The sequence below is a fragment of the Molossus molossus genome, unplaced genomic scaffold (genome assembly GCF_014108415.1).
Source record: "Molossus molossus isolate mMolMol1 unplaced genomic scaffold, mMolMol1.p scaffold_m16_p_13, whole genome shotgun sequence".
Lineage (NCBI taxonomy): Eukaryota > Metazoa > Chordata > Mammalia > Chiroptera > Molossidae > Molossus > Molossus molossus.
In genome coordinates, this window is record NW_023425348.1 from 29,073,794 (window position 1) to 29,089,190 (window position 15,397).

Below are 15,397 nucleotides of genomic sequence, written 5' to 3' on the forward strand. Positions count from 1 at the left end.
AGACAAACCGGCCAAGGCTTGAAAGTATTCTATTTAACACATATCACAACATATAAGTAATACATAGGGTGTCCCAAAAAATATATGCACAAAAAAAGTGTATCTATGAAACCAGTGTTTATTAAAATACATTTCATTTTCAAAATGTAATCGAATCTACAGACATCCTGTATTCAGTTTTTGGGATACTCTGTACATGAGAATGTCAAAGCATGGTAATGCAGTACACACTCAGCAGTCAACTTAAGAACCAGAATTTCACCAAATCGCTGAAGCTGCTCTGCTCCCTTCCAATTCTGTGCTCTCTTTTTTCAGAAGTTATTTGTATTGTGAATTTTCTCATTCAAAATTTAAATAGCTATATAATTATGTAGACATACATTCTTAGAAAGGATACTGTTTAGGTTTACTCAGTTTTGAGGCTTATAAAAACACTATCATGTTGTAGTTCAGTTTCTTGATTTATCAGTTCTTGATAATTCAGTTCCGTGAATTATCATGATTTAAATTAGAGAATTCAGACAATTTACATTTTATTAATTATAGATATGGTTCAATTTAAATATACTATCTTATTTAGTATTTGATCTGTTTTCAGTTCCTTTTTCTGCGTTTCCTGACGTTTTTTCTTGATTAATTAAACCTTTTGGATTCTACTTCACCACCACTTGTATTTTTATTTATTTAATCATTTTAATCCTCACTCGAGGATATTTTTTTCTATTTATCTTCAGGTAGGGTGGGAGGGAGAGAGGGAGAAAGAGAGAAACATTGATGTGAGAGACACACACTGACTGGCTGCCTCCTGCACAACCCCAACAAGGGCCGGGGACAAATCACACCAAGGTACGTGCCCTTGACCAGATTTGAACCTGAAACTCACTGGTCTGAGGGCTAACAGCTGAGCCAAACCAGCTAGGGCACCACTTGTATTTTTAGTTAAATCTCCTATATAATTTTTTTTTGATGATTGCTCTAAGGTTTACAATATATCTTTAATGCATTATAGTCTGTCTTCACATTATATTATATCACTTAACATGGAGTGTATGAACCTTATAACAACACTTTCATTTCTTTCCTCCCACTTTTTTACCGTGCGTTCATACATTTTACTTCTCATATGTTATAAACCCTGTAATACATTGTAACTATGTACACCTTTTAAAGTTAAAAAGAAAAAAAAAAGTTTTATATTTACTTGGTTTTTACCATTTCTGATGCTTTCCATTTCTTCATACAGATCCAAATTTGCATTTTATCCCATCATCCTCCTGCCTAAAGGACTTTGTTTAAAAGTTATTTCAGTTCAGCTCTGCTGGTGTTATGTTGTCTTAGCTTTTGTTCATCTGAAAAAAAGTCTTTGTTTTGCCTTCCTTTTTGATGTATGACTTTGCTAAATATAGAATTCTGGGTTCACAGTATTTTTTCTATGAGCACTTTAGTTATGATGTTTCATCACCTTCTAACTCACAAAGTTTCTGACAAGAAGTCTGTTCTTCTTTCTCTGAAACGTCTACTACATATGTTAGATTATTTGATATTGTACCACAGCTTTTGGATATTCTGTTCTGGTTTGTTTTTTCTCTGCTCCCCCAACCCCTTGTTCTTAAGTTTGGATAATTTCTATTGAACTATCCCAAAGTTCACGGATTCTTCCCTTAGCCATATGTAGTCTACTGGATATGTCTGTTGAAAGAATTATCTCTGATACCAAGTTATTATTTATAGCTTTTCTATTTGACATTTTTAATAGTTTCCATCTCTCTGCTAAAAATGCCTCATCTTTTTACATATGTCATAAAACTTTTCCATTAGATCCTTTAGCATATTAATCATAATTATTTTAAAGTCTCTATCTGATAGCTCTAACACTTGAATTATCTCTGAGACTGATTCTAATTATTGCTTTATCCCTTGACAATAGTTTTTTTCCTAGCCTTTTTTTTTTTTTTCTGTCTTATGATTTTTTTTACTGAATGTGGGACATTATTTGTAGACAGTAGAGAATGGAATAAATAACATTTATGTCTTAAAATGGGTCTTTCTCTTTGCTCAGACTGTTGGTGTGGGGGTTTGATTCAGTCTAGTCACTGGTTCAACTGAGTTTCTGTATTGTTGTTGCTATAGTTACTGTCAGTATACCACAGGCTTCAGGTTCCTCCATCATGGAACAGCTATAACCTTGATTTCCCTTTGGGATCTGGAGTAATAGAGGTTCATTCTCTGGGCTCCTACTCTACCTCGGCTTTCAGGACCCCCAGTATGCCTGTGTTGCAAGGGTCTGTCTCCCTCCACACTTTTGCCCCTTTCTTGGGGAGTAGACTGTCATTACTGGTTACTTGCTGCTAGGTTTGCTGTGGGACTTGAAGATATTTTGGTACTTCTGGGCCAGTCTTATCTTTAGCCAGAACCTATGCACCTGGGCCATGTTGATAGGACATTCTCAGTGTTCCTGCCATTCCACACGTATCCAGCAAACTCTACCTTGTACTTGTGGCAGGTACTAGGCAGAAGCATTTCCTGGCACAACCCCAGCGTAGCAGGTTTCTGCTTTGTGTTGATGCAGCATCCTGGGATATGAAGATTTTCTTTTCTCTGTCTTGGGGAAGACACGTTTGTTTCTAGCCTTACCCAAGAAAGTGTGCAGTGGCAGAAAGGGGAATGTCATAGTTGTTCTTCAGAGGTAGATGGTTTTTTCATCTATTTCTTCTGTGACCCTGGGTAACAGAGGATTTGCTGCCCTTCCCCAAGTGGCTTAGGTTTTTGCTTTTTGCAAGAGATGGCCCAGGGAAGTGTATGATGTTTTGTGCCTGAATCCAAGCAGAAGTCACTCACCTTCTGCACACCTGCACCACTGCAGGGAGCTCACTCTCATTTCCTGTTCTGCCCCTAGTCTTTCTCCAGAGCACTGCTGGAACCCAGTGGAGAAGAGCTGGTGTGTGAGTATGAACCGCCTTACGTCTAGGGCTCCCAGTTATTCCAAATTTATACACTAGCCCACATTTAGCCTTTCGGAATTTATTAACATTTTAGCTAACTACTTACCTTCTTCTGGAGTGGCCCTCTATTTTTTCTTGTGCTCTATCAAAGGCAAAATAATTTTCATGTCTTTTCTGTCCTTGGAGGGGGTTACCCTTTGTGGAAATTCAATTCTTGTGGTTTACTTATGACTTCAGGTCCCTAGTAGGTTCAATAAAAGTTATGATCTTACATATTATCTAGTTCTTGTTGTTGTTGTTGTTGTTAGGATGGGAACAACATTTTCTTGTAGCTTTCTATAGCTTAAGTGGAAGCAGGATTTATATGCCTCATGTTCTTCACACAGCATTATACTTTTAAGATTCATTTATGTTATTACATGTAGCTACAGTTCATTTATTTCCCCTGATATATAATATTCTATTATGCGCATATAACACAATATATCCATTCTCTTGTAAATAGGTATTTGGGTTATTTCTAGTTACTTATTTTTATGAATGACATTGCTTTGAACACTCTCAGTCGTATCTGTTGGTGCACATTGGTAAGTTTCTGTAGCTTATATATCTAGGAGAGGTTTAGTTTGATTATAAGATATGTATGCTGAAGTTCATCCTTACAAAATAATGCCTTTGCTTTTTAATTCATGCCTCTGCCTTTTCTGAGAAATAAAAGCTGCCCACATGACTTACATTTACTCTCTTTCCTTTTAGCCATAACCTGTGCTTATCCTCCTTTTCTTTTTATGGTCTCTTGAATACTAATTTCTCTGTGTTGTGTGTGTATTTTTTTGGATTTTACTTTACCTGTGGCTTATGATTCAGCTCTTGTCTTGCTGTTATTCATTTGTTTGATATTTGACTCTTAGCGCTACCTATTGTATTTTGGCTGGGACTTGCCATGGTAGCTTGTATTGTGTTGATCTATATGATAAAATATTCCTTATTTTAGTCAGCCCTTCAATTCCCCATCAGCTCTGGCTAATTGAGCCAGCCTCCTAACTAGCTATTTACTCCTTTGCTCCTGCCTTACTGTGTGTGTGTGTGTGTGTGTGTGTGTGTATGTGTGTGTGTGTGTGTGTATGTGTGTGTGTGTGTGTGTGTATGTGTGTGTGTGTGTGTGTGATTATCTGAACACTTGAGGTTAAAATAAGCCTATCAATCATTACCCTGCAGGTAGACTAAATTTCACTCTAGAAACTGCTTTAAGTAGTTAAATAGTCACAACCCCAAGCCATATTTCTCTGCTTTGTCTTGGAGGATAGTAAGAAAGATAAGTTGAGATTTAGGTACACAGTGTAGTTTTTCTCCTCTCAAACTGTAGGCAGCTCAGAGAACTGGCTTCATAAGGCACAAATTAAGACTTTTTTCTGCTTTGGTCTCTCTGCAGTGAATCTATGAGCCATAATTAGAATGCTCATGGGAAGGCATTAATACTTGGGGCATATTATATGAGGACAAATTTAGTGAAAGTCACTGTTTATGCTCTTAATGTCAATAGTCTGGGAACATAATGCTAACAGAAATATAGATAAAGAACAAGGTAGAATTTATGGGAGGAACTAAATTTAAAAACTCTTATTTTCTATATGCTGTGATTTTCATTTTTCCTGGGGAAATATTGATTCAAAGCAGCTATGAAGTGATGGAATTCTCTTCCCTGAATAGTTATAAAATTAGGAGAAAACATGGTCTGTGCTCTCAAGTAGATTAGAATTTAACAAAGATTAGTATGCCAACCAACACCAATGAATGCATCAATAAACACATGGTAGAAAACAAATATGAATAAGTAAAGATACTCAGAAGGCTACAACTCAGTGTTAAGAAATAGTTGGATTAGAATAGGCTAGACAGCAATATTTCAAGAAGAGCAGCCTCATCAAAAACAGAATGTGGCATGAATAAACATTTCCTTATTCAGAGGTATGTTTTTAAACATTTATATCTTTCCATACTGCAAACTTGTTGAAGTATTACACTGGACACTGCTGGTGCCCTGCTGATAAACTCTTTACAAGCAAGTACATCAGGCCTCTCAAGTAGTTGGGTTGGCTGCAAAGTGCCCATAGCTGCCCCTCCTCTGGAGAATCATCTGAGCTCAGTGATCAAAGGAGTGGTTCCCCCCAAAAATAGCATTAATTTCACCTGGAAACTTGCTATTAATGCAGATTCTCAGACTCTACTCCAGAACTACTGAATCAGACATGCTAGGGGTGGGGCCCACATGATTCTGATTCACAGTGAAGTTTGTCCTGGTTGTTGAGAACCACCTTGTCTTGGAGGCTAGGTACCCCCCCCCCCCGCCTCCCACCAGCTCCGCAGGTGATGACTGATTGATAAAGAAGGCTGAATTCCTGGCCTCTGGGGTGGGGCACACTGCTGTGTGGTGTGATTTATGCTCTAGAGTAGCAGTCAGCAAACTATGGTCCCTGGTCCAAATCTGTCTCCCTGACTTTTTTTGTAAATAAAATTTTATTGGAACAAATCAGTCTCATTTATGTTATTGACTATGGTTGTTTACATGCTACAATGACAGGTGAATAGTTGCAAGAAAGACTATTGGGCCCTTTACAAAAAGCCCGTTGACTCTTGTTCTGAGGTCTTGCTATTCCCAACACATCAGACCAGTTCTAGACTTCACTTAACACCACTCCCTTGCTTGGCTCTCTCTCCTCCATTCTGCTGCCTTCTCCCCCTTACAGATTGCATCCAAATCTCTGCCTCAGGCTCTGCTTCCTGACAATGGAACTTGACAAGTATACGCATATGCTTCTTTATTTTTCTGCTACTGTTTTCTGTGTTTGCATTGGCTTTAAGGGAGCTGTGGAATTTCCCAGACTTGCTCACCTGCTCAGGAGGCAGTTTTCCCCAGGTGGTCTTTCGGATCAGAGATGCTCCTCTCAGAAAGGGATGGCATTTCTCATCTTTGCAAACCCAACTTTTCTTTCTACCACTTCTCTGATGGAGTCTCAGTGACTGCCTGGAACTGTGTTTACTACCCTGGTTTACGGGCCACGTGTTATTATTACATTATTTGTATTTACAATTTATACAGCATGAGGAGCATCCATGAAATTTCTCACCGTATGATATCTGATTTGGCCAATGGCCAGTGATCTCTGGCAATACAAATAAAAGTAAAATGAAAATACCTCAACCATCAGTGATGGTAAAATATGAACAGGGGTTGAGCTAGGAAACTATCGCAATTCATTAAGTTAAAAATAAAATAATTTGCTAAATGTTCTACCAAAGGAATTAAGCTTTAAGTAGCACCCAGGGCAGAGATGTACATCCTAAGTAGTATTACCTTCTTCCTAATGAAGCAGCACCAGGATTTTTTATACAGTGATGTTTTCATTGCATGAGACTTGCAGTTGATGCTTAGAAAAAATATTCATGGTTTCTAATGCAGTGTACTTTCACATATTTTCTTAATAGATAAAGGAATTAGGGCTAACACAAAAAATGAAAAACTATAATTAGTATCAAGAGTTGAAATAGCAAAAGTCATTTTCTGGAAGGATAAAGAGCTGGAATGAGAAAAGAGAGACATTAATGAAATAGGATCGAGCATGATGAGGCTGCACTTTAATATTGGCTGAGGATTCGGGCTGGGATGAAGAGTGAAGGGACTGGTCCTGTCTGTGTTAGAGACAGTAGATCATTTTATAAGGGCTGTGGCTGTTCCTTAGGACACAGAAAAGGAATACTTTCTCTGTCTATCTTGGAAATACCTGTTTGCAGGTCAAAGGACCACTGTAGGATTTTCATTTGCAAGAAGCTGCTATAAGTGTGGCAGAAGCAGGATTTCTTCATCAGAGTAAGAATTTTATGAACTGAAGTTTAATTTAGAATGTTGATGAACTACAGTAAAGTATTTCACATTTGAGGGGCTTTTACCAAAGCCCTCTTTAGTTTTCCAGTTGATTAAAAATTATTGTTGAGTACTAATAGAGTGAATAGTGGAGCACTCAAGATTTATAATTACATGCTCACATACAGCCATTAGATACAGTAATTCCACTCTTGCAATGATCAATATAAGGAAATAATAGATAATAAAATACCACATTTGCATGTCATTTCTAAATTCTTCCAAAGTGCCATTCATATATTCAATTGTATTTTACCTGCACAACAATACTGCAAAGGGGAATAGGCATTTACTTAATTAATTAATCATCAAGCTCAAAATGAATTTAATATAAAAATTAATGTTTATCCCTTCCCCAAGATGGCAGCAGCCAAAGAAGAGGAGTCTCTGCTGCCCCGGCTCCCGCAGCTGTTCGAAACCAGCAAACAACTTCTGGAAGAAGTGGAAGAAGCAGCTGAACCCACCACTGCCCCCATGGTCCAGAAGAAGGTGTTGAAGGGGCTAGACCTCCTTGAGAAGGCAGCTAAAATGTTATCACAGCTCGACTTGTTCAGCAGAAATGAAGATTTGGAAGAGATCGCTTCCACTGACTTGAAGTACCTGATGGTGCCTGCACTCCAAGGAGCGTTCATGATGAAACAAGTCAGCCCTGACAAGCGCCTAGACCACTTGCAGTGGGCTCGAGAACACTTTATATACTACTTAACTCAGTGCCAATTCTATCATGTGGAAGAGTTCGAGTTGCCTCAAACCAAGGACAACCCAGCTGAAAATAACACTGCTAGTTCCTCCATGGCCTACCCTAGCCTTGTTTCCATGGCATCTCACAGACAGGCTACAATAGAGAGATACAAACAGAAGAAGGAGGTGGAGCAGAGGTTGTCTGCAATGAAATCTGCTGTGGAAAGTGGTCAAGTAGATGATGAGCATGTCCGGGAGTACTACCTCCTTCACCTCCGAAGGTGGATCAGTATCAGCTTAGAGGAGATTGAGAGCATTGACCAGGAGATACAGATCCTGAGAGAAAAAGGCCCTTCAAAAGAGGCATCGACTTTGCACTCAGCTCTTCAGGACAGGCCTGCAGGAAGACCCTTCATTCTCACTCGGAATGTGGCCCAAGCCAAAGTATTTGGAGCTAGTTATCCAAGTCTGGCATCGATGGCGGTGAATGACTGGTATGATCAGCAAGAGAAATGTGGAACATTACCAGATCAGGGAACAGCCAAGACAGTATCAGAAGTCAAAACAACAGCTTGGCAACAGGAAGATCAGGAAGAAGAGGAGGAAGAGGACTGTGATTCAACACCCCACCAAGCTCAGGAATGGGATGACTGGAAGGACACTCATCCTAGGGCCTACGGCAACCGACAGAACATGGGTTAGTCTTCCCACAGAAAGACAGGACTGTGGGGCTGTGGGGGCACATCTTTCCTGCCAAGGCAAGTTGTGCTATCCCCCTACCTGGGCTTCTGCTTTAGCTCTGTACCAGGAAGGCAATGATGCTAATCTTGCTTTGCATTCAATAAAGTGTCAAGCAATTAACTGTGTATTTGTACCCTAGATGATGAGCCAGCAATTTTGCTTTGGCTTTATCATGCTCATCACGATGTATTCCAGTTTCTTAAATGGAAAGAAAAGAAAGAGTACTGAGAAAGGCTATGTATAATCAATGGCAGTATGAATTCTCCTTAAGAAATAATAAGTCTTTTCTATTACATGATGAGCCTGTGCAGAAAAAAACAACAACAACATAAAAATAAATAAATGTTGAATAGATATATAGTAGAATTATAGATAGGCATGTGCCTTGGACAAAACCAGAAAATACTGGATTCAAATATCAGCTCTTATTCTTACGATCTTTGTAGCATAGATTGTTATTTGATATAGATGAACATCTTTAAAACAGAAGATGGTGTTACTGAATAACACCTAAGGTTGTATATGTGAACTCCTTGGTACAAAGTAAATGTTCAGTAAATTTGCTTCCTTTTCTACACACTTTCAGCTGTGTGCCTCTAAAATTTGCAGAAGATAGAAAGCAGCTTCCTAGTTAAACATCATGTAAAATGGTTAGTTGATGACTGGAACAGAAGAAATTGCTATCTTAAAAAAAATAAATTCACTCAAAATAGTGCCATAAACCTAGGTGAGTTTTTTTTTAAATGTGTTTTTATTGATTTTTTCAGAGAGAGAGGAAGGGAGATAGAAACATTGATGTGAGAGAGAAACATCGATGGACTGCCTCCTGCATGCCCCCTACTAGGGAATGAGCCCTCAACCTGGGCATGTGCCCTGACTGGGAGTCGAACCAGGACCTCTTCGTCCAGGGGATGATGCTCAATTCACTGAGCCACACCGGGCTGGCTAGGTAGTTAATTTTTAAGGGATGTATGAATTTAGCTCTGAGTTTCCTGACATCTAAAAGGAAACCTATTTAGCTACCTAAAGTTCACTGCAGACGAAAGAAAGCATGCACATTTACCAAGAGAAGCAACCCTTAACTTAGAATCAAGGTAAGTAAGGTGAATTTCTGTGGCCCTTTTCAACACTGATATTTGCAAGCACAGTGGACAGCGCCTGGCTACAGCTTTACAGCAACACTGATGAGACAGTTTCCATATCGACCCTTAGTTTTACTCAGGGCAAAACTTTGTATCATCAATCAGCAAAGGCATTTCTATGGAGAACTGAGATAATTTGGTTCAAGTACATTACTTCTTGATGATCTAACTTATAATGTGCCAAGCTTCTCTCCTAGGAGTACCTAGGAGAAAGAGTATTTGGCAGGTCCATTAGACTGTCTTTTTCAAATATCAGGTGTCTCAAGCCAGCCCTTGGCAGGTGCTGGCTCACAGACAACTCACTATTGAACTCGCTAACAACTACCCATGGTGCAGCTATTCCATGCTACTGGCTAATGTGAAAATCATATGCATTAGACATCAGACATGAGGAAAGTAGAGTCCTCATTATGTTATGAAAGTTAAGAGCTTTATTTAAATTTTTGACAACTCAGAGGACCAACTCATTTCAGTAGAGGCTTGGGTAGCAGGGCGTTTGTAGGTAAAGTTGCTATTTCCCTTCCAGAAGAGCTTTGAATTTTCTCAAGTGCTTGCAAGAAATCCTTGGTTGCATCTTTCAAGTCCTGTCCTTTATAATGCACAAAGGACAAGTATCATCTTCATATTAGAGGTGAAGTGTCCCTCCTAATGCTGCAATTAGCAGCATATTTACTAGAATTTTTGTTCTCTGATTCCCTGGACCAAAGTGGTTTACAGTAAGTAGTGTGAATAGGCTAAGCTGCTAAAACAACCCAATCACGATTCTACTTTAGCATATTGCTTCTGCCATTCTTTCTGGTTCAATTCATTTCAGATTAAATTGTCAATACTGTTGTTTCATGTCATAAAAGCCTGCTTTGGATGTGTGTTTCCCAAGACAAGATTTTTTCATACTAAACTGGTTGCCCTGATGTCAAGGACTTTGGCTCAGTCATGTAGAGTGAGCCTGGTTTTTTTTGTTTGTTTGTTTGTTTTTAATCTTTCACATTTTTTATGTAGCCCTTGCAAATATTTTCATGTATTTTTATGATTCTTTTTTAAAGAGGCCATAATTCCAAGATTTGAAGAACAGAATGTGCTTTGGAAATTTAAGGCAGCCACTCTGTTCACGTGTTAGACTCATAAATGGAGTTATGTCAGTGCAGGTGGCATGTTTGAGAGAAGAAACTGATGGCTGTGTAATATCTGCTCACTTATTTTTAAGATTCTTTTACTGATGATGTTGCAGCTTCCATATGCTACATGCTTCTGACACCCACAGCAAGGGGGGATCATGACAATAATACATGAGCATAATTTTCAATCCATTGTTGCACCTGGTCTCTGAGTTAACGTAGTATTTCTTTTTCATTATCTGTCTTTTGTAAGATAAAATTTCCCAGGCGTGGGAAATATATCATATTCTTCTGGGTCTCATCAGAAAATTAAAATTTGGCATTTCTAGCCTCCATCTTTATTGTATTCTTTTTATTACAAAAAAGAATGTCTAAGTTCTGAAATGTTCACAGTGTAATATGGAGCTTGCTTTTACACCAATGCTGTTCCCTTGAGGATAACCCAAGTAAACTCTTCGATAGGCATCCACTTTGAAAAAATTCGATGAATGTTTAGTCTCAACAATTTAAGGGTCGATCACAAAAAGAACATGTTCATAAATATATTGACTCAGTAGGTTGCAGAAAAGAAGTTTTGTGCTGGGAACAATGACAGCTATGTAGTGAGGTATTTTTTTTTGTTTTTTGTTTTTTTTTTGTTTTTTTTTATCCTCACCCGAGGATATTTTTCCATTTTTTTGTACAGATAGAGTGGGAGGGAGAGAGAGGAAGAGAGAGAGAGAGAGAAACATCGACGTGAAGGGACACATCGAGTGGCTGCCACCCGCACGACCAACCAGGGCCGGGGACAAACTGCAACCGAAGTACGTGCCCTTAGCGGGAACCGAACCCGGGTCTCTCCGGACCGCAGGCCGACGCTGTAACCACTGAGCCAAACTGGCCAGGGCTAGTGAGGTATTTTTAAATGTGTTCATGTCTGATTTTTAAGCTGTGATTAAAAACCAATTAAAACATAAAAAAAACAACATTAAAATCCTCCTATAGAAAAACACGCAGAATCTCCATTCCAACACCTCTCCATTCCAGAACCAATCAGTAAAGTTGTTGATAAGTAATTTTATTTTTTGTTGTTTCAGGCTCATTCAATCAGGCACACATAGATATACAGATACAGATTTACAGGAGTGAAACAAAGACTTTTGTGTCTCAGAAGTTTAGAGGAAAGGTTTCTGGTCTTCATGAAGACTATCCTCATTAATAGGTTTGCATGAAGGAAGCATTGGCATATCTTTATCTAGTCTTCAAGCACATCAACCAGAACTAGTGTTCATTCAGCAAGACTGCATCACACATGTGAGACAGTCTCCAGCTCTGTTTTGTGTCTCTGCATCACACCGCCATGTATCTCAGAAGGGGATTACCAGGCCTCTGCAGTACCAAATGAATGCAGTGAATGCACAGGGGTTTGCAACAAAAGGCTGCATTAACCAAGGGCAAATGCAAGGTAGGGTCCCTATATCCTTTCCAATTCCTTCAAGACTGTGTGTACAAGTGGCCTTGACTGAGCACCTTTCTGTGATCCCTCGGGCCTGGGTTAACTATCCCTCCTATGTTTCCATGGTGTCCTGTGCACATGAAACATTCTATTCTAATTACTGGTTACTTGAGTTTCTAAATGATAAGCCCTTTGAGAGTAGAGGTTATATCTTACTCATGATTATCTCCCCATGTCCTAGCACATTTCCTGACACATAGTTTTCTCTCCATAAATATCTATCAAATGAATTAATACATAAACATAAGAATAAACGTTTATTAAAATTTTCACCACTATTAACAGCTTCTAAGCTTCAGCTCCAAAGTTTTGTTAACTGTCATGCCAGTCAGTTATCACACTCAAGAAGGCTAGCTTGCTCTTTTCTGAGGCATAGCTCAGTTGTCACTACTTCTTTGAGTCTTTGATAGGGGAACAATTTTTCTGAGACATGGACTGAGTTGGAACCAGGCCTGATAACTTTAATACTCTTCTAAATAGGCACATTAGGAATTAGAGAGGGTGCCTCTGTATTTGAATATCCTAAAATTCTATACCAATAATTAAATACTCTCTTAACAGGCAATCCTGTTAAGACAGTACCGACACCTAACTTGTTTTGCTTGTGGTTGAAGAGATAACACATGTTTGTTGTTCACTGCCAGGACACTGATGGGCATTCCTTGTGTTGGGCACAGGGTAGAACAGCATTCGAGAGGTGGATGCTGCTTCCAGGGGAGGCTGGCAGGTGTCCTGCACTTTAGCTACTTGTCTTTGGGACCCCAGCCCAGAAAGTAACTGTGGTGAAAGTTATAACATTTTCCACACCCATAATGTAGTTGTCCGGTTTCTTGTTTTCTTTGCAAATCTATAAACCCTTGTAAAAGCAGGATTATATCCTGTTTAATGTTGTGTTTCAACTCTTAATAATGTATTACTAGAAATAATGTAGAGGTAATTATTTCTGCTCAGTATGGGGCGTTTCTCAGGTTGTTTTAAATTTGGAAGTTATATTGGGAAGATCAAGAAGCCAAGAGTGTGTTTTGTTTCTTTTTCTTTTTCTTTTTCCTTCCTGTTAATCCTCACCCGAGGATATTCCTCCACTGATTCTTTAGAATGGAAGGGGGGAAGGAAGGAGAAAGAGAGAGAGAAATATCAATGTGAGAGAGACATCAATTGGTTGGCTCCTGCACAACCCTGACCAGGTCAGGGGATTGAACCTGCAACCCCAGTATGTGCCCTTGACCAGGAATAAACCTGCGATCCTTTGGACTGAGGGCCAACACTCTAACCTCTGAGCCAAACAGGCCAGGGCTAAGTTTTGAAATTTTGAAGGCTAAAGTGAGGAAAAAATTCTGAGTAAAGGCCCCAGAGGTTTTAAAAAATTCAAAAAAACAAAATCAATAAGCAAAAAATGAAAATCATTATTTTCTATGCTCTATGTAAAGGAATGAAGATACTTAGGTGTTTTGAAATGTAAAAGGCAAGACATGGAGTTAATATAGATGGCATCGAAAGGTAAGCAGGGTTGCTTCTTCATTACTGTGCCCAGGAGCTTGATCTTGTAGTACACATGATGTGGAATCATTGAAAGGTTTTAAACCAAGGAATCATATTTGGATTTTTGGTAAACCATGGTGGGGACTGCTTGGAGGATGGATTCCAGAGGTAAATCAATGAAGTTAAGGAGCTGTGTGAGCGGTCCAGAAGAAAAACATTGAAGGTTTAAACCACGGAAGTTGTTGTCAGAACAGAACAAAGGCATATATACTGGGAAACACTTAGGAGGTCAAGTCGAAATTATTTAGTAATTTAGTGTAGTGTGGGGATGAGAGAGAAGGGTGGATGTATGGACCTCTGCTGGTTCGTTCCATGGACAGATGTTGACATGAACAAAGGCAAAGCTAAAGGAGGAGAATGACGATAAGTGTAGTTGTGTGCCCGTTGAGCTGATAACTGAGGTCCCAGCTGCATATGTGGATGCAACACAAGCAGACAGGAATGTAACATAGATGTGAATTTGTACATGTCATCAGCATAGGGTTTCAAATCCCCAGAATAACCTCATTGTATATTGTTTTATATATTTATATTATATACTTATGTTATACATATTTATATATAAATTAATTTATATATTAAATGAACATAGACTCTATTTGTATTATATATTATTAACAAGTATATTATAATACAATATGGGTTTATATAATACATAAATATTTATATATTAAATTTATACATAAATGTAAATAATTGTATATTTGTATTCATACTTAAGCTATTTTGTTGATGGAGCATATTTTAGAAGGTACTTTGTGTTCCAAAAACAGCATGCATTGTGGTCACTGACACTTATGTCTTACTTCTGATAATTCTGTCTATAAGAGTAAATGGTTGGTTTTAGTGACTTTGGGTCTAGTAATTATTAACTTTAACTTTTCACCTAGTACACAAACCTCAGACTTCAGGACTGAGAAGTTGTCTGTAAAATTCCAGGCTACCCAACCTTTTATTTTCTGAATACAATAAAGAAATGCATTATGTTTTAAAATCGGACTTCCAGAGTAATCAAATGAATCTTATTTTTCTTTTATGCTCAACATCACTAATCATCAGATAGATGCAAATTAAAAGGATTATGAGTATCACCTCACACCTTTCAGAATGGCTGCCATCAACAAATTATCAAACAACAAGTGCTGGCCAGGGTTTGGAAAAAAGGGGACTCTAGTACACTGCTGGTGGGAATGCATACTGGTGCAGCCACTATGGAAAACAATATGGTGTTTCTTCAAAAAATTAAAAATTGAACTGCCATTTGACTCAGTGATCCCACTTCTTGGAATATATCCTAAGAAGCCTGAAACACCAATCAGAAAGAACATATGCACCCCTACATTTATGGAAGCACTATTTACAATTGCTAAGATATAGAAACAACCCAAGTGTCCATCAATATATGAGTGAATAAAAAAACTATGGTACATATACACAATGGAATACTATGCAGCTGTAAGAAAGAAAGATCTTTTATCCTTTGAGATGATATGGAGGGACCTAGAGAGTATTATGCTAAGTGAAATAAGCCAGTCAGAAAAAGACAAGTATCACATGATCTCACTTATTTGTGGAATATAATAAACAAAATAAGCTGGTGAACAAAGTAGACCCAGAGACATAGAAGTAGGATTCATACTGACAAACCTCAGAGGTGGGAGGCAGGGGGAGGGAAGAGATAAACCAAAGATCTTATGTATATAAACATAACCAATGGACACAGACAACAATGCTGTGGAGGCTTGGGGCAGGAATGAGAGGAGGGTGTCAGTGGGGGAAAAAGGAGAAACATCTGTCCCAAAAATAAATTCATTTTTTTT

At 38.5% G+C, this 15,397-nt stretch overlaps 1 protein-coding gene across 1 annotated transcript; it reads left to right on the plus strand.

Annotated features, from left to right (window-relative positions):
- Positions 1-7,224: 7,224 nt before the first annotated feature.
- LOC118627482 (immunoglobulin-binding protein 1-like) lies at positions 7,225-8,247 on the plus strand. Its single transcript, XM_036257612.1, has one exon. It carries the CDS (start codon positions 7,225-7,227, stop codon positions 8,245-8,247), a length of 1,023 nt encoding a protein of 340 aa, XP_036113505.1.
- The last annotated feature ends 7,150 nt before the right edge of the window (positions 8,248-15,397 follow it).